Source organism: Myotis davidii, unplaced genomic scaffold (assembly GCF_000327345.1).
Source record: "Myotis davidii unplaced genomic scaffold, ASM32734v1 scaffold196, whole genome shotgun sequence".
NCBI classification, from domain to species: domain Eukaryota; kingdom Metazoa; phylum Chordata; class Mammalia; order Chiroptera; family Vespertilionidae; genus Myotis; species Myotis davidii.
This window is the reverse complement of record NW_006288258.1, coordinates 1,338,676-1,357,386: the sequence shown is the minus strand read 5'-3', so window position 1 is coordinate 1,357,386 and position 18,711 is coordinate 1,338,676. Positions and strand designations below refer to the sequence as shown.

The window sequence follows — 18,711 nt, the reverse complement described above, 5'->3', positions numbered from 1 at the left end:
AGAGCTCCCAGTATGTGAGAGGGGGCAGGCTGGGCTGAGGGACACTCCCCCCACCCCACCCCACCCCCACCCAGTGCATGAATTTCGTGCACCAGGCCCCTAGTCATTACATAAAAGGGTAAGGTCTTTTTGTTTGTTTGTTTGTTTTATTCATTTCAAACAGGCCGGATCGGGCCCACAGGCCGTAGTTTGCCCACGGCTGTCAGAATCTAGCACCTTTGATGAGAACTAATTAAGCTCATGTGGTGTTTCTCCTCCCCAGACTGCCTTTTGTCGCTCTGGAAGAGAGCACAGCAAATTAGGCCCATCTGTCTACATGGGAAGAAGTTTGTTTTCCCAACGCCAGCAAGCTTCCTTTCCCACCTAGAAGCTGCCTTCCAAGGTTCCCAAACACCATGGGATGATGATGGTAACCTTACTTCCTAACCAGCGAGAATTCTGGGGAGAACACAGCTCCCAATTCACGGAGATCATTTCCTTGCAGAGTGAAATGTCCAGGGAAGCCACAAAGTATGCTACCAGGGCTCAGCCTGGGAAAGGAGTGTGTCCATTAAGTTCTTCTGCTGCAATCTTGCCAAAATGAAAGTCTTTTTTCATTAACTATGCCCCAACAGGAGAGCCTAATTAATTTTAACAGAAGCAGAGGAGTCTTTTTGTCACATAACGTTACTTTCTTTAAAGGAAAGAAATAAAATAGCCCCGCAGTTCACACAAGCCAGGAGACAAAGTTATAGAAAAGAAGCCATTGGCAACAAAGACGCCCACGGGTCTGCCTGGGCCATGGTGTCAGGCTCCCAGTTGTCCCCAACTGATGCTTCTTATGGTACTAATGCCCACCCCTGCCAACAGCTAAATCAGTGAGCACAAAAGGAGAATCAGTGAGAGCACAAAAGGAGAATCAGTGATTATTTGACAGTCATGATAAAATGTTATTTGTGACCCAAGTTAAGAGAAGAAATTAAAGCTCATAAGAAGGCCAAGGTCTTACTCGGTGGAGGTGGAGCACATCTACTTACAGAATATAGAGCAGTGCAGCCCAAACCACTAATTGGGTCCTTATGTAACAGGTCCTTATACCATAAAATGAATCCTATATAATATTCTATATAATAAAAGTCTAATATGCTAAGTGTCCAACCATTTGTCCAACAGTTTGACCAGTCGCTATGATGTGCACTGACCACCGGGGACAGATGCTTTGACCCGTAGGTTAGCTTGCTACTGGGGTCCAGCTGATCGGGCTAGGTGTGAAGGGTCGGACACGCCCTGGAGCCCTCCTGTGGTCCCTCCCTGGCTGGCCAACCTCCTGCAGTCCCTCCCCAGCCAGCTGACCCTGGTTGCCCTGGTCGGGATTAGGCGAGATGGCCCCAATAGGGCCCAATCGGGACTGGGTGAGATGGGCAGGACACACCCTCGAGCCCGCCCTGATCTTGCACCAGTGGGGTCCCTTGGCTGGCCTGCTCCCTCTCGCAATCCGGGTCCCCTGGGGGATGTTGGAGAGCTGGTTTCGGCCTGATCCTGGCAGGCCAGGCTGAGGGACCCCACTGGTGCACGAATCTGTGCACCGGGCATCTAGTTATTAATAAAAGAGAATCTGTTGCTAGTTTCTTAATGGGTCTTTTTTTTTCCATTCCTACTCTAAGAAAAAAAATGTGAAGGATTCAATTGAATCAGTAATTTTCAAAGATTTTTTTTTTAAAGATTCATTTCAAAGCTCTACTTTAAAACTGGTTCCCATAGCCTCTGATACATAAAAGATGGCCAAAACGGAGGTCATCCAGATGTGGTGAGGAGGCACAGAGGGTTTAGCCTCTTCATCTGCTTCACATTCTTGAAGTGGTCTTAAGGTCACCACAGGGAAACAAAACAATTTGAAAAGCACTGAACCAAAATGCATTCAAATATAACATAAGCAGCAAATTTTAACTAGTAAAGCAGAAGTTCCAGTAAGGTATTTTACAATAAATGCACAACATGGAAATATTAGCATACAAATATATTATCTATTTAGAGAGGACCTAGGCTATTCAGTTACTACTTATCACATGCAAGTTCAAATGCTCCACTAATTATACACATAAAACCCTTTAAAAACCAGCCAAATGGATTTCAATATACCTGAGTGAAAGAAGAGAATGTAGCCATGAAAAAGAGGTCTTAAACATGGAAAAATATGCCCTAGCTGGTTTGGCTCAGCAGATAGAGCATCACCTATGGACTGAAGGGTACTGGGTTCGATACCAGTCAAGGGCGCATGCCTGGGTTGCAGGCTTGATCCCCAGTAGAGGGCATGCAGGAGGCAGCCGATAAATGATTCTCTCTCATCAGTGATGTTTCTATCTCTCTCTCCCTCTCCCTTCCTCTCTGAAATCAATAAAAACATATTTTTTTAAAAAAGGAAGAATATAATAAAATGTTAAGGAAAAAAGCAAGAATTACATTGCTGATACAAAAATGCCCAGACAACCTCTGAGCACAGATCTGCTAAAATACCAACATGGTTATTGCTAGGTGGGAGATTGGGGGGGGCAGGGGGGTGCTCCTTGCTTTTTTAAATCTTATTTTGTTTTTAAAAGGAGGAGGAGGAAAAAGAGGAGGAGGAGAAGGGGAAGGGAGGAAGGGAGGGAGGAAGGGAGGAAGGTAGGAAGGACAGAAGTAGCTTAGACATCCTTTGGGCTTAAAAGTCAATTAAAAGTTTGTACTTAATATATTGGCCAACAGTAAAAACATCCTTTCCCTTAAGTTAAAGAAAAAAATCGAGCCTTTTAATGAATACAAAGTTTTGATCATACTGCCCCAGCCAATACTCATTCAGTCTGATACATGCAGAACTGGGTTATTAACCTTTTAGGGATCTGAAATTTTTCATCCCAAACTAGTTCAGCAGCTTGCAGTTGATGCCCCATGCACATCAGTACCGTAGAAGGCCCAGAGAGGGGGTGTTGGGCCATGAGCAGGGACAGGAGCAGCCAGCTGGGCAGGAGCACGTCCCCAGTGCCACGCACTCACCAGGTCCAGGTCCTGGGAAACCCGCCGTTTGCGCAGCTCCTCCATCTTCTCGCACACATCGGAGAAGTAGGTATTGTAGTAATCTGCATACTGCTGTGCCAGGTCATCGATGTTGCCCAGGGAGCCATCCTGAAGGTGAGGAGGGCGGGAGGGAGAAACAGGGAAAGAACAAAGACAGTCAGTCCACCTGCAAACACCCCACGCCATGCCGTCTCCCTCTCCACAGGGTTTTCGGTGATAGCTGTCATTTATTAGGTGGGGAACATGTGCCAGGTGACAATTCCAAGCGTCAGCACAGCCCCTGGACACAGGACCTAGTTCCTCGCTGTATAGATAGACAAACCGTAACTCCACGAAGTTGAGCAACAGCCCCAGCTGGCAGGGCTAATGAGCAAAGAAGCCAGGCTCCCATCCTGGGACTGTGTGGTACCCAAGCCACAGCTAACCCACACCTCTGCCTGTTAGCACGGCTAAGGCACCTCCAGCAGAGGCACGTGTCAGTACGAGGCTCCCTAAAGCCCCGTGGGCCCTGGCTGCATCAGAGCCTCCTGGGAAGCTTTTGTGAAATCCTGATGCCAGGACACCACTCCCAAAAGTTCTGATTGGCATCCGAGATTTCAGCAACCTATGGGGAACGCTGCATCTGGGACACACCTGAACCATCCCCTCCCAGGAGACCCTCAGGAAAGTGGAGTCATTCCAAGTACAGATGCAAAAGTACACATTACAAAGTCGCCTAAACAAATAAGGAATCACATCTGTCTCTTTCCTGAGGAAAGGGCCCCGAAGGTGTGCTGGAGCCCACACTCCTGAGTTCACACCCAGCTCGCTGGCACGGATGGTTCCGTGACCTCGGGCACGTTCCTAACCTCTGGCAACTGTGGGAGAGTAACAGTCCCTCCCTCACAGGGAAGAGTAATGAAGGATCATAAACCACTTAGAACTTAGCCCATCCAAGTCCACCTGGTACACAGTAAGTGTTCAAAAGCTACGTAGTTCATAACATTCACTATAAGGTCATGCTTCTGACTATAGTCTTCCTTTAAGGGAGTTGATTCCTAGATACATGTCTGAACACAGACACCTAAGACGACAAACATGCTGCAACCACTTGTAAGTTATGCCCTTTCTTCTAGTCATTCCTTCCTTCCTCCCTTCATTCGGAGAAAGGTCTCCCCTACCCCTTTTCATTTCCCAGCACACTTTCCTTTGGTTTGAGTAAATGACCCTACCAAGACAAGCCAGAAAAATGATTTTACCAAGACAGCCCCCAAAAATGCAAGTTTTAGACAATCTGAAAGGTGCACACACTTTGTATTTCACAGACCCGGGGCCAGCCTCTTGGCGTAATTCACAGCAGCACCACCCCCACAGGGAAATGTGTCTCATACTGAAAAGCACACTTAGGCGCAGCTCAGGTCTGGGGACTAAGAGTTCTCCAGAGCCTTTTGCTACAGACTTCGGGGGCCCCGTCAGGAGCCTGCCGCGGAGCAACAATCATCACTACCCCCACTTCCGCATTCCCTGGTTTTACAGAACTAAATGGGGAAACAGAAATTGAAAGCAATGAATTTCTAGAAAATATTCTTCCCTTCCCACATTTGCGGTAATTGCCTCTGCCTCCAAGTCCCCAGGATAGAGCTAGGGGCCAGGGGGATACTTGAACACGTCTGGGCAAAAGTCACTCCCTCACTGTCTGAGAGGACAGGCTGGATGGACAATGTAGAGAGGTAGGAACCGACCCTGCTCTACAAATGTTCACTGTCGAGTAAATTAGGAAATAACATCAGTCAGGGTGGACTCTGTGCTGAGGCTCTGAGGAAATCCACAGAGGCGGCCAGCCTACCCTACGGGCCTTTGCTTTTCTGTCTTCAGTCAAGGAAAATGCCAGAAAACAGTCACTCTTAGGAAAGAGGGAAGCACCTCAGAATAACTTAAGGTGAGGTTCCTGAAATAATTTGCGAAATCAAATCACGATGCAAAGGTCTGCCCTGACCCGCCTCAACTCAGCAGCACATGCCACATGGGCCACAACCTCCCACCTGGCTCTCCTGTCTCCTAATCTGCCATTGACCCGCTCAAGTGACCTTGCCATATACCAGTAAACAGATCTGATTGGGTCTCTCGCCCCTGGGAATTAGCCATACCACCCCCATGTCCCATCCTACAAAATAAGCCCCAAGTTGACCAGCCGGCTTCAGGGCCCTTCACCTCCCTCCCCAGTTCCAGCCCATTGAGGAAGGAGCTGAGGTGTGCAGACTGGGCGGACCAGCGGAACCAGACAGCAACCAACAAGCAGCCCCCAAGGTGGCGGCTTTCCACCAGTGGGCCCTCTCCCACCCTGTGCACCTGGGCTAACACCAGGAGAAAGGACTGGAAGAATCTTCAGCAAAGAGGGAGGGCATGTGAGCTGCTCCCATGGGAACATCAGTCCTGACCACCAGCTACTGACGGCCAGGACTGTGAGAGCGAAGTGCCCACCGAGGCAAGGGCTCGTCCACAGCTGCCTCCGCCAGCGGGGAAGCACCTGGACAGCTCTGAGGACAGAGGGAGCCGGGCCACCTTTAGCATCAGCATCTGCCTCTGTTAACCTGGGATGTTTGCTCACACGTCAAGGAAACAAAGCCCTCACCGTCCCTCCAGTTCTCTCCAAGAACCCCGGTTTCTTAGCTCACTTGCCCAGCAGAGATCGAGAGAGAGCAAGCAACTCCCTTTGGAGTGTGTTAGAAGGTGGAGGGCACAGGACGTTCAAACACTTTATCTAAACCCAGTTTTATGAGTTTTCACCCTGATCCTGCTACTCCCCACAACAACAAGGGCCCCTGGGAGACTCTGGGCTCTCTAGAGTGGTCTTGGGCTCCCCAGAATACGTTGCTGTCCTCACCCAGAAACCTTTTTTCATCCATCCAGGAAATGAAACATACCTGTCACCTTCGACCAAGTACAACATCCACATCTAATACCTGAGTGCCTGAGTGAGCCTGTTAGTCATGTTATACATTCTTAATGGAAATTAACACCTATCTATCATCTACCTATCATCTATTTACCTGCCTACCTAGCTATCTACTTATCTATCTATCTCTCATTTACAGAGGCACTAGGAGTTGTAGTGTCCCAGCCAAAGCACTCTCATCTGGAATTCTGCCTTCTCACAAAAATAACCAGCCTTTATATGAGCTGCACAAGTTATCACAACCCACTGTTTTCATGGACTAAATCAAGGCCATTCCAAAAAAAATTCAATTATTAATGTAGCTTTGTTCCACTTACTTTTCCCCTTTTTCTCTCCTCTCTCAAATATCCTAGCAACCCCTTCAAAACCAACCGTGCACTGCAGTTCCAAAGTTTCGAAGCTGTTGATCAAACTTTTTTCCTACCAGTAAAAACATTTCGTTCCCCAGCCCTCACTCCCAATCACTGGGAACTTCCTAGCAATGTGGGAGCCTCAAAATATATCTGTAGCTCATGAGGGAGAAAACAGCTGTTCAACTAACTCGGGCCAAAGACAGCAAACATCTTAGGCTGTGGTATTCACTCCATACTTGTTGCTCAGCAAATGATCATTCAGAACAGGGTGGCTCAGCTGCCTCTGTGTTTTCCCAAATTGCTTTCCAGATGTGCACTAAGTCCCCATAATTAGCACTTTTCATCAGTCTTGATGATTTAAATGCCAAAAAAGGCAAAAAAAAAAATTTTTTTTTAAAGTTGGTTCTGTCTGCCATCCCCAGAAAGGAGCCTTCCCATCCATCTCCTTTGGGACTATCTGAAAACCTTTGCATCGTTTCTATCCAACGTGTTCTTACTTGAGATAGTACAGACCTGTCAGTAAAAATATTTATCTCACGAAAAATGTTTGCAACATTAGTTGTAGGGAATTTAAATAATGCAGCTGTATTTCCATAGCTCCACGCCTAGTACGCATCTTTCCTTTTGATTATGAAGTCCATGTCTGACTCAACACCCTACAATGCCAATGTCTGGAGGCATTGATGTTACAAAATAAACTAACTATAGTAACTTTAAATCATCTCTAGTTTATTATAATAGATACAATTATTAAAACACTGAAACCAACTCTCGTTTAACCTTTTTGTTTTTAAATTTTCTGCTCCGGAGTTTAATACTTGCCTAATCTGTTTCACTTCTTCTTTGATTCTCATGCATTAGAGGCTGAAGCAATGTTTATTCAAATTTGGGGACAGGGGAAATTTTTATTTCCTCAAAATAATTCTTAAAAGTAAATTGTGAAATTTTGTGTCACGTTATTGTTTTACAAGCATTGTCCCGCCCCTGAGAGAGAGAGAGAGAGAGAGAGAGAGAGGGAGAGAGAGAGAGAGAGAGAGAGAGAGATGCAAATTCAAGTTCTCTTCCCTTTTCTTGTTACAGACCATGTCACAGCATCTTTCCATGTGGATTTCCAGGTCACTGGCACAGACTTGAATTAAATCTATGGTCCCACTACCAGTGTAGGCTCAATGGAAGACAATATTTGTGTATTCTTCCTGCAAAGCCATAGCACACGTTTCTACCAAACATCCATCTCTTACACACCAGCACAAAAACAGAGATAAGAAGCTATGTACCAAACAGTTCAGACTGGGGGTAGGGGATGAGGTGGGGGGCTGCTTTTACAATTAAGGAGAAAAGAAACAACTGTTCTCTCAACAACTGATTACCTCCCAGGGTACTTCTGTCTCTGGAAAAAGTGAAAACTAAAAGCACTATGAGATTGTTATTTTTGTTTCTTCTTTCCCCAGATGCCATTTTTGGTTTAGAGTATCTTCACAGACTTGGGGGAGGGGGGTGGGGGGAGAATTACTCTGAAGACCCCAGGAGACATGTGTAATATGTAAGGCTGTATGCAGATTATATGCAAATGAAATGCAAATAAACGTGTGGCCTTGCTATTTTAAATACTATGTATAAAATCACAGCCTCAAGGGAAAACTCAATGTGTTGCTCTGAATGCCCAAAGTTGAGACTCTTGGCTTGCTTATTTATTGTGTCTCTACCTTTTCTGTCCATAATAATAAGTACATATAGGGTATATTTGATATAATATAACTTATATGTGATATTTACACAGCTCAGTGTAATATAGCTTATACGTGATATTTATACTGTTGTTTTGGAGAAGGATAGACAAGTAAATAGCTAAATCCTCTACAAGCTAAATCCATGAAGCCTAACCAATGACTTCACAATGTGTTTTATTCTTAATTAGCTTATTTAAAGATTTTTGAGGTGATAAACACTTTCAGCAACCTTTCAAATGAAATTGCTACTGCCGTAAAAAAAGTCTTTAATTCTGGTTCCTTCTTCAGCCTTTTTAAATTTGTGAGATGTCACTGTTTGTGCCAGCTCTGTCATTTCATCCTGCCACATCGTTCTGGAGAAATTCATTGAATATATAATAATTGACCTCAAATATTTTTCTCTGGAGAATCACTCTCAGCATTTCTGCACATGGTTTGAGCTGGAATACAGTTTGTCTCCAGAAAGTTTTTTGTACATAAGAACCAAACCATATTCTAAAGGGACATATTAGGTCATGCTGGTGGGTAGGAAGGGCCCTGGGGGCACGCCCACGGGGCAGGTGGCTGGAGGGTGGCTGATTTCACATCTTCCATTCCCTTCTCTCCAGAAACACCAGGACTTGCCAAAGCCTATGTCTAATTATCACTCGGGCAAATATGATCTTGATGCCATGATACCCACTACTATGCATCAGTGGTCTCCAGTTAACAGAAATCCCCTTCTGATGAAGGAGGGCCTCACAGCAGGCAATACTAACACTCTCTCCTTCCCAGCACTCTCAGCAGCTGCTTCTCAGACAGTGGTCTTCAAAGGTCTCCAAAAAAATAACAGAAAAAAACTAGGGTAGGACCCTGGCCATTTTCGCTCAATGGTTAGAGTGCCAGCCAGTGAACCATCAATGGTTAGAGTGCCAGCCAGCGGACCAAAGGGTGGCAGGTTCAACCCCCAGCCCTGGAAGGATGTGTGCAGGAGGAAATCAGTTGATGTATCTCTCTCACACTGATGTCTCTCCCCACCCCACCCTCCGGCTCTCTCTCTCTCTCTTTCCCCCTCTTCTCTCCTCTCCCACTCTCTCTAAAGATCAATGGAAAAAATATCCATCAGTGAGGATTTTTTTTTTAAAAAAAGGACTGGGGTAGGGAATCTCTTAATACAGTATAATTACTTATAAATATATCTACTTACAACCATAAGCACTTATTAACATAAACTATGTCCATTTACAACTAGTACAACTATTTACATTAAAAATACACACAAACATGGGCATTTTAAATGAGACAAAAGCAAGTATACATAAAAAGTTCTAATTTCCTCCCAATTCCCAAATAGAGAAGCAACTGCAGTGGTACTCACCCTGCAGGTCATATTATTTGGGTCAAGGTCAGATCAGAGAAGCACAACTGCTGTGGGTAATTGGCAGTTGGTGAAACAGTCTGCACAGGCTGCTGCCTCTGCGTGTACTACTGAACCTAAAGCCACCACAGGTTGGCCAGGCCAGCAGTTATGAAGGAAGCTGGTCATGAAAAAGCAAAAACAAAACTGAGCCCATGAGAACCCGGGGACCATGAGGACAACTGGAACCATGTCTATTTCTCATCAACTCCTACCTGGCAGTTGGGAGTGACCTACAACAGAAGCTTGAGCTCTTCATGCTGAACCCGCATGCACACTGGGCTCAGGACTCCCCAGAAGATGAAGGCGAGCTGCCAGGGCCTGGACCTGCTGCGGGTCTGGGCACTGCCTCGTGCTAACAAGGTAAGCTCGCAGGTCAGTGACACCCTGCAGGGCTGCCGCAATGCCCAGCACCCTCCAACAACCGTCAGAGTCTGAAATATATGGCCCCTGCCACTTCATTTCTGGCTTCTAGGATGACACCAGACTAAGCCACCAGAATCCTAAGATAAATTTAGGCATGAGAACAGAATTTGTGTAAATAACATTGCGGAGCATAGAACAGTACCAACAGAACAGAAAATGTTGGTGGCTTATGGCCCAAGAAAAAAGGGTACAGATGCTCCTCTACTTATAATGTGGTTCCGTCCCAATACATCCATCATAAGTTGAAAAATATCATTAAGTCAAAAATGCATTGAATATATCTAACTGCCAACATCATAGCTTAGCCTGCCCTACCTTAAACATGCTCCAAACACTGACATTAGCCTACAACTGGGCAATTATCTTGAGTTTCATATTAGGATAACTGCCTGCTTCTTCTCACCAGAGCAAGAGACACACATGGGTGTTTCACAGACACGATGGGATGCAAAAACACAAAACACAAAAATGTCCAAAATGCTAGCAACACAGTGCACTGTAGAGTATCAGTTGTTCACACTCCTGACAACACAGCTGATGGGGAGCTATGGCTCCCAGCCACTGCCCAGCATCATGAGAGTATCAATCCACACATCGATAACCACGAAAAGATCGAAATTCAAAATGCCACATTCAAATTCCCTGATATCAGAATCAGAAAGTCGGAAAATCTTAAGTGGAATCATTATACATTAGGGACTGTCTGCACTGTTTCCTACAGTATTCGTTCCAGTTATGCATGTGCATAACTGGACCATCAGCTGGATGGTCCACCTGATGAAAAATATACCTTCCAGGAAACCTGTGACAAAAGTTTGAAAGTCACTGATGGATCTGCCCCCCAAAGCTCTACTCTGGAGTCTATTATAGATTCCCTGCCCATGGGTCTCCTTGGAATTCTCACAACCCCTATCCACAGTCAATCCTAAACGCAGATGCCCCCAAGGTTCTCCTGCATTTTTCTCTTCCTGTGCTGCCTGTTCTCTTGGGGAAATGTCATCAGCAGTTGGATGGGTTTAAAGTCACAGCAGAAGCGTTTCGTCCTTCCCTTCTTCCTCCATCAGGCCCAATGCAGCCTGCCTGACCCTAGGTTATGAAGAGCCTGAGATTTTTCATCAAAAATGTTATTATCAAAATCTTCTACATGAACTTGTAATCCTTAATTCTCTCCAGGGAAGGAACTTGAAAAAGCCTGTGTCTAAATATGAACAAACTCAGTTTTCTGGCCATGGAGAGGAGTCACTACAATAAATGGAATGAAATTACCTCTGCGTGGGGAGAGCGCATGCTGGTATCTCTCATATCACGTTGGTTGTCAGGTGTGATGAAGCAAGTGATCAAGGCAATAAAATTACACCCTTCAATCATCAACACCTAATGGAATATTACATTAATTCAATGTAATTCAAAACTGAACACCTATGACATTCCAAATACTGTGGTAGGTGCTAAGTAAACAATATAAAATCAAGAAACATGAATGCTTACTATTACTGGACAGAAAAGCCACGTATGGCCTGTAGTTTATTTTAATGCAGTCATAGGGTTAAGTCATGGAAACTTGTTGAAAGGATTTACTAAACTGGGTACTTAGCATAAGGTCTTTTTAAATTAAAGGCTCTGGAAGATCCAATTTGCTGGGCTATCAATGTCTCAAGCAGGACATTTCACAGGAAATCTCAGAACCTCAAAAATACACGGGAAAGACTGGAACATTGGCAATTTGTTCTAAAAAGTTCAAGTCAGATTCACACTCAAAACGGACATATGGATTTAGCAGATGGCGATTTCAGACTGAACTCACTTCTCATTTCTAAACTGCCCGGAGCTTAACAGATCTGGAAGGCACAGCAGAGCGAGCTGGTTGGGTGGGAATGAAGTCATAATTTCAGATCAGATTCAGAGATCTGATGAGTATGAATCACACTTTGCACTTTCTCTGGCTGCCTTTGACACATAATCATGAGTGTATGGACATTCTCGAGCATTTAACCATTAAGACCTGATTGGGGGGAGGTGGGAGTGATCTATAGTATTCTTAGACATTTGGAAATGAATATATTAATCTCAGAACAATCCTGAAATTCCTGGTTATGGTGTTAAAACTTATACGATATGAGTTTGCTGTGTTTTATGGAAATTCTATTCTACCACAGCTTGAGCAGAGGGTCGGGAGGTGTGATAGATAGCCCATGGAATCAGCACTGGAATGACTAGCTGATTTCCTCGGATCATCCTGAGGGCAGTGGGGCTGTTAAATGAGATGTGGAAGTCCTGATGTCCTGATCAAAACTGGCAACAGGCATCATGCTTATAACCATTCACTGTCACAGAACTAGTGTTGATTAAACTCTTTCTTGGTGATGTTGCCAAAAGGCCACATTTTTTAAGAACTGGCAGGTAATATCTACTCAGTGTTATCAATAAAAATTCGCATGACTTACAAACCTGAGCATGGCCCCCGTACTGAAAAAGTCGGATGCCCCACACTTAGGCTTTGATAACTCTCAGAAACCTTTCAGCACCTCCTTAGCGGCATACAAATGCCTATGCCTACTCTTCCTAGACAGTCAGTCTGAACTCTCCATCCCCACCAGTTTCAATCATATCTGACTCTCAGGAGTAATTCCCTTATCCCCAAAGTAAGAGCTCACTAAGTCTAATATAACATTATAAGGTGTCATAAACAAATCTGTGTTATTATAACATTTCTTCTCCACTATCTCTTTTTTTCCCTCAATGTCTGAAAAAGTCTGTCCATCCTAACCCTAGCAGTGTTTCAAGCCACTGACAAAGCTTCCCAGCTATTCACCCTCCACCCTCTCTCTAATCCCATCTCATTTACAACCCACTCTATATCCCATGCCCACTGTAACTTTCAAAATATAAATTGTGAAAACTGTAAACGTCTCCCAGAGAAGATTTGACAAAGTCAGTCTGTTGCCTGCAATACAAGAGCCCTTTTATCTGAACTGTTTGCCTTTTCTAGATTCTACTATGGCTCCACCTCCCCATCCATGATGCACTAGTTATGGAGAAATCAAACTACAACATGAAGCACTACAGCCACTCCCCCGCTGTTTCTTCTGCCTCCAGCCCCTTTCTTTTACCCTACTGACCCACAGACAGCAGCCCACCCTTCACAATGGACTTCGTATGACACCTAATCTTCCTAGGACATCAGAGTAAATCACACAGTGGAATGACCTAATGTCTTCCTTGCTTCAAGGTCATGGGGGAAGGGAAGAGGAGTGGTTACAGGTATAGGTGAAATAAAACTGACCATTATTGATAACTGTAGTGCTGGGATATAGGGGATCTTTAAAATATTCTCCCTACTTTTGTAGTATTTGAAATTTTCTATGTTAAGACATTTTTAAAGAGTGACTTTTATTACTTACATAGTTGTTGTCCCCAGGAAACTTTAAAGTCCTTGAAAGTTGTGAAACTAGACAAACCGTTGGGTCTGGGCTGCCTGTCACTACTTGAGCCAATTAAGCAGAGACAGGGTTGAATCATATGAGTACTTATTCCAATACTGCTGGCAGTATGGGAGAGCAGCAGGTCATCCACAAAAATCTGCTCTGCAATCCCCTTCCCCCCATAAGCCACCTGCTTATATTGGGTAGGATAAAGATTACACAGAGAAGTAGGAATTACAGGCATGGGAAGTAGGCAATGCAGGCTGGGGCGGGACTCCACTGTTTGGGCAACAAGGTTGTTAATCTTTCCACGATAACAGGCAGTTCTTGAATGAGAATAGACTGTATTCCAAGATTGACTCCCAGGTCCAAGATTGACTCCCGGGTCCCTGGGGTGTACAACTTTCTTTAATCAGAACAAGGCAATCACGGTTAATAGAGCATGATTAATATTTGTTATAACTGTACCTAGTCCCCAATATTCTATTTTTGCCCTAGGGATTGGAGCTGGGTCTTACTCGTTTTTGCATGTTCAGCAGCTAACACCATGAAGTGCCTGACACTTAGCAATGACCTGAGAAATATCTATCAGTGCATAAATGAAGAAATGATGAAATGAATGAAGGAATAAATGGAAGTCAGTAGAGCTGATCTCTCCCCTTCCTGAGGGTGCCATAGCGTTAATAACTATGCAATGACATACACCCACTAGGCCAGCATTCTCACACATAAGTGTTACAGACTGAAGTTACCAGCTGGCACCTCAGTTCTTCTTGACCACGCAGAAAAGACTTTAAGGTCAATGAAAATGAAAGTAAAGCAAAGTGGGATTTATTGAAGAAACATTCCTGTTACATCTGTCAGGGCAGGTCCCACCCCAGCCACTCAGGTCTAACTCCCTACCTAACATAAAGGCGAGCTTTCACAGTTTCAGCCTGTCTCCACCAACCTTACAACAGTGAGTGAGGGAGACACCCAAACACAAAAATACATCATTAGAAATGACAAATGAAGTCTTAGGTGAGAGGGTGGGGAATAGGTTCTAGGCAGAAGGGCCAACAAATGTAGTTCCTCTGAGTCAGGAGACAGCCTAACCTGTTTCAAGAGGAATAGCTACCAGAAGTGGCTAAAAGATCAATGCAGGGGTGTGGCAGGCAAAACAGGGGTCAGGAGAAGAGAAGGGAACCAGTTTGAGGTCTCTTCACATATAGAACTGTTCAGGGCAGAAATAGAATATTGGGGACTAGCTATAATTATAAGAAATATTAATCCCTGATTACTTAGTTCTGATTAAAGAAAGCTGGAACCTGAGAGTTAAGAACTGCCTATTATCATGGAAAGATTAACAACTTTATTGTCCAAACAACAGAGGCTCCCACCCCCGCCTGCCTATAATCTGTATACCCATTTTTATTCCTTTTTCCTATTTCCCCATGCCTGTAATACCATTTTGCATACCCATTCTTATTCCTTTTGCCTCCTTACCCCATATAACCTTTGTCCTTCTACCCAATATAAGCAGCTGGCATATGGTGGGGTGCAGAGCAGATATTTGTGGATGACCTGCTGCTCTCCCATGCTGCTATATTATTGGAATAAATGCTCATATATGATTCAAGCCTGTTTCTGTTTAATTGACCCAAGTAGTGACAGGCAGCCCGGATGCATCGGTTGTCCAGTTTCAGAACATATTGATTTTTGTTTCCACTTACTACTGATAATTCTTAACATGTTGAGGGTCAAAAATCTTGTTGGAATCCGATGTAAGTTTCTTGCACCAAAAAAACTAAAGGGATAGTTCAATGGGCTTAAGGTCACTAAAGTCTCACATTCTTCTCACATCCTGACAGGAAAAGCCATTGAGCGTTTTTGAAACAAAGGCAGACTCATATGAAAAGGCACTGAATACATCAGGAACTTACCTGCTTGAATCCTTTGCCTTCAGCTGCCATCAGGGAGACCAGCAGAAAACCACACCTGGATGCCACTGGTTTGGGTGTTGTCAGAGAGCAAACACTAGAGCAACGCCATGGCCACAGTGACATGCATAGTCCCTTTCCGGGAATGAGCAACAATGAGCTGCGGGGAAACCTGTTTGTCCCTCTTGACTGGACACCATTTAGTGTATTTCATTCATGCGACACCAACTGGGTGATTTCTTCCCAGGGTCAGGGAGAAACCAGTTCACTCACTGCCCTGGAAAAATTCAAAAACATCTCTTTGTTACACACCTAACCCTTCTCAAGCATATTTCATGACTTAGGTTCTGGCATATGCTCTTGTGACCTATTCCTGGGCCCCTCAAGTCACTCACGCAATAGCAAGTAGTGCACTAAGGCCTGCCTGTAGGGGCTCTGGAGACCACTTGTACATGTGGGGTGAACCGGGACAACTTGTTGGCTTCATCCTGTATCACATTCCAACCTCTACTGGCAGATTTAAGAAAATCCAATCTAGAGAATATCAGCACCACCACATTACTCTTCTTGTTCCAGGCACATAAACAATGAGTATGATCTGTTTCCATATCTACGTATCTGTCCACCTATGGATGTAACCATATAAAATATTACATATGATATGATGGCCATACTTTTATTGCAATTTCTTTGCGAAGAAAAGTTCTTTCCTAACGACATCATTCCCCCTCAAGATGATCTCAACTTTCATCATAAAAGACTTACACGTTTGCCAAGAATATAATGTGAAAGTGCTCTGAAAGAGGACCCTCAGCACATGCTTCTGTTCTTACTCAGAGATTAAAAACATATTGGAAGTGGAGAGTGAAGATTAGCTGCTGTGTATCACATTCTATACGGGGTCACAGTGCAACGTGACAGTCATCTGATGTCTAAGAGAACAACAACAAAAATCTAAAATGAACGCACATAAATCTGTTGAGCCAATTATCACAAGAATAAAAATATTCATTTTTCACCCTGGCTGGTTTGGCTTAGTGGGTAGAGTACTGGGTTCGATTCCGGCCAAGCGCCGATGCAGGAAGCAACCAATCGATGTGCTTTTTGCACATGGCTGTTTCTGTCTTTCCCTCTCTCTTCCATGCTCTCTAAATATCAATGGGAAAATATCCTTGGGTGAGGATTTCTCTCTCTCTCTCTCTCTATATATATATATAGAGAGAGAGAGAGAGAATACTTCACTAACACTTCCAAAAATACTGAATATTGAAAACTTCCTAAGCAAATACTCTCAAAATTTTATTATTATTATTATTATTATTATTTGCATAACTAATTCACTTCATTGTACTGATGGGGTGGTCATAATAATCTGGCCGGTCATAATAATCTGGCCACTCAGTGTGTGTGTGTGTGTGTGTGTGTGTGTTTGTGTGTGTACCCCCATTTTTCCAATTTGCTCAGGAGCTGAGAATTCACTAACATCACCACTGGAGTTCTCACATCTAATGTTTCAATATCTAATATCTACCTTTTTAAAAGAGCAATTCACTTTATAGAAGAGTTAACACTTTTATCTACTCATCAGCCAAACCTTGTTTCTTTGAACGGTTTTACAGGTCAGTGTTTGCTTGCACATAGTCCCCTTCTTCCTACCCATGCTCTTGGAATTCCAATGAAAAAATCTCATTAAAGGAAATGAACTAGTTAAAACATGTCCATCACCCACCTGTGCTTTTTTATGTTTCTCAATTGCTCTATAAAAAAAGGGCAATTTCACTTTTTTTTCTGTGATGTGAACAGGACAAATTTTTATTTTAATTGTTTGCCACAATGTGGGAGGAGAGCCTACAAAGAAAATTAAATGTACTATCAAGCCTCTTAGAGGGTCATCTAGGTTTTGGGGTTTATTTTCAATGCTGATTCCGTCAGGATGAGCCGTGTTTTTCCATTCACAAAGCTTAGCAATTCAACAGCTCTGTGTTATCCGAGGAAACCAAATACTCAGCTGCCTCCTATGCAGCCTCTGAACACAGCAGCCCTGTTAGAACCTAAGTCAAATCCAGTCCCTCTGCTCAAAGCCTCCCTTCCTCGGGCTCCGCTCTCACTCAGTGAAGGCCACAGTCTCCGCGTGGCCTGGAAGGCCCATCACATCTGTGCACACACTGGCTACCTTGTTCCTCCTCCCACACTCCAAACCCACCAGCCTCGCCTGGCCTTTGAACTTGCTCCTCTCCTGCCTGTACTGTGCTTTCCCCAGTCATGAGCCTGTCTCCTGCAGAGGTTCCTGAAACACCTCTTCTCCAGGGACGTCCTACCTGAGAGTGTACCCTCCCTCTCTTGCACACACCATCTCCAACCCGGTTCTTGGCCTTATCTTTCTCCTCACCACTCTTCACTATTTAAACTGGTTTGCACATTACTCGTGTCTTTTTCGTTTCCCTCCTCTAACTAAAATAAAAGGTCCATAAGGACAGAGATTTTTCTAAGTTTTGTTCACTTTTGAGTGCTTAGGACAGTGCCTAGAACAGCGGTTCTCAACCTGTGGGTCACGACCCCTTTGGCGGTCGAACGACCCTTTCACAGGGTTCGCCTAAGACCATCCTGCATATCAGATATTTACATTACGATTCAGAACAAGTAGCAACATTACAATTATGAAGTAGCAACTAAAATAATTTTATGGTTGGGTCACAGCATGAGGAACTGTATTTAAAGGGCCAGAGGTTGAGAACCACTGGCCCAGAAGATTCAATATAAATTTATGCATGAATGAATGCAAGAAAAGCATCAATCAGCAAGCACTGTGCCAGGCACCATGCTCAGGCTGTTTGAGAGATGCATATAAATGATTTCTATATTGCTTATGTTTTAGTTTCTTTTACTTTAACTAACAGATCTACTCCTCAGTCCTGCGACTTAAAAGTAATTGGCAAGTTTTAACTTCTAAAAGACCCATGACCTCATCATACCTTGAAAAGCCAGTATTAACCATGCTGGTGCCTTTTGTATGTGCATCATCCTGTTCTCTATATGATTTCAAAAGAAACAAATGAAATAGATAGTTCAAGGTGTTAATTACATAAGCTTATTAAAAATAAACTCCTAAGAGGTGTCGGTCCTAACACTTAGCACTTTTATGTTTACGTAGTTTATTAGTTTTATAAATGTGAGAAAGTCAAACGCAGTAAAGCATAATATTGCAAAACAGCCACTAGCAAAAGAAAATTATTTCACTACATAGACAAGCCTTTGTAAAGAACTGACTCCAGCCAACAAGCCTCAAAGTGAAAGAGCATGGCAGTGGAAACAGGTTTTGGGGACAGTGTTTCTGAATGCATGGTGGGGTGATGCTGGACTTCCTTATGTAACTTACATGTACACAATTTGCAATTTAAACATTTTCACATAATCCAAAAAGAAGTATTTGCACTATTCCAGTTTGTATGAATCAGTACAGACAATTTCAAAACAGCCTGCCTAGCTACATCATAAATGAT

At 43.8% G+C, this 18,711-nt stretch overlaps 1 protein-coding gene across 4 annotated transcripts in view; it reads right to left on the bottom strand.

Moving 5' to 3' along the window:
* SASH1 (SAM and SH3 domain containing 1) overlaps positions 1–18,711 on the bottom strand; it is a 217,175-nt gene that overhangs the window by 122,336 nt on the left and 76,128 nt on the right. Inside the window, exons 1-2 of one of the 4 annotated variants that reach the window (XM_015561618.1) lie at positions 3,462–3,542; positions 3,010–3,138 (exon numbers count right to left, since the gene is read on the bottom strand). Coding sequence is in view for 3 of the 4 variants with exons in the window: in XM_015561614.1 (XP_015417100.1) it covers positions 3,010–3,138; positions 3,353–3,421 (198 nt within the window). In the remaining variant the exon portion in view is untranslated. Of the gene's footprint in view, positions 1–3,009; positions 3,139–3,352; positions 3,428–3,461; positions 3,543–18,711 lie in introns of those variants that run through there. The other 3 variants (XM_015561617.1, XM_015561614.1, XM_006760153.2) reach the window with 3 other exon arrangements.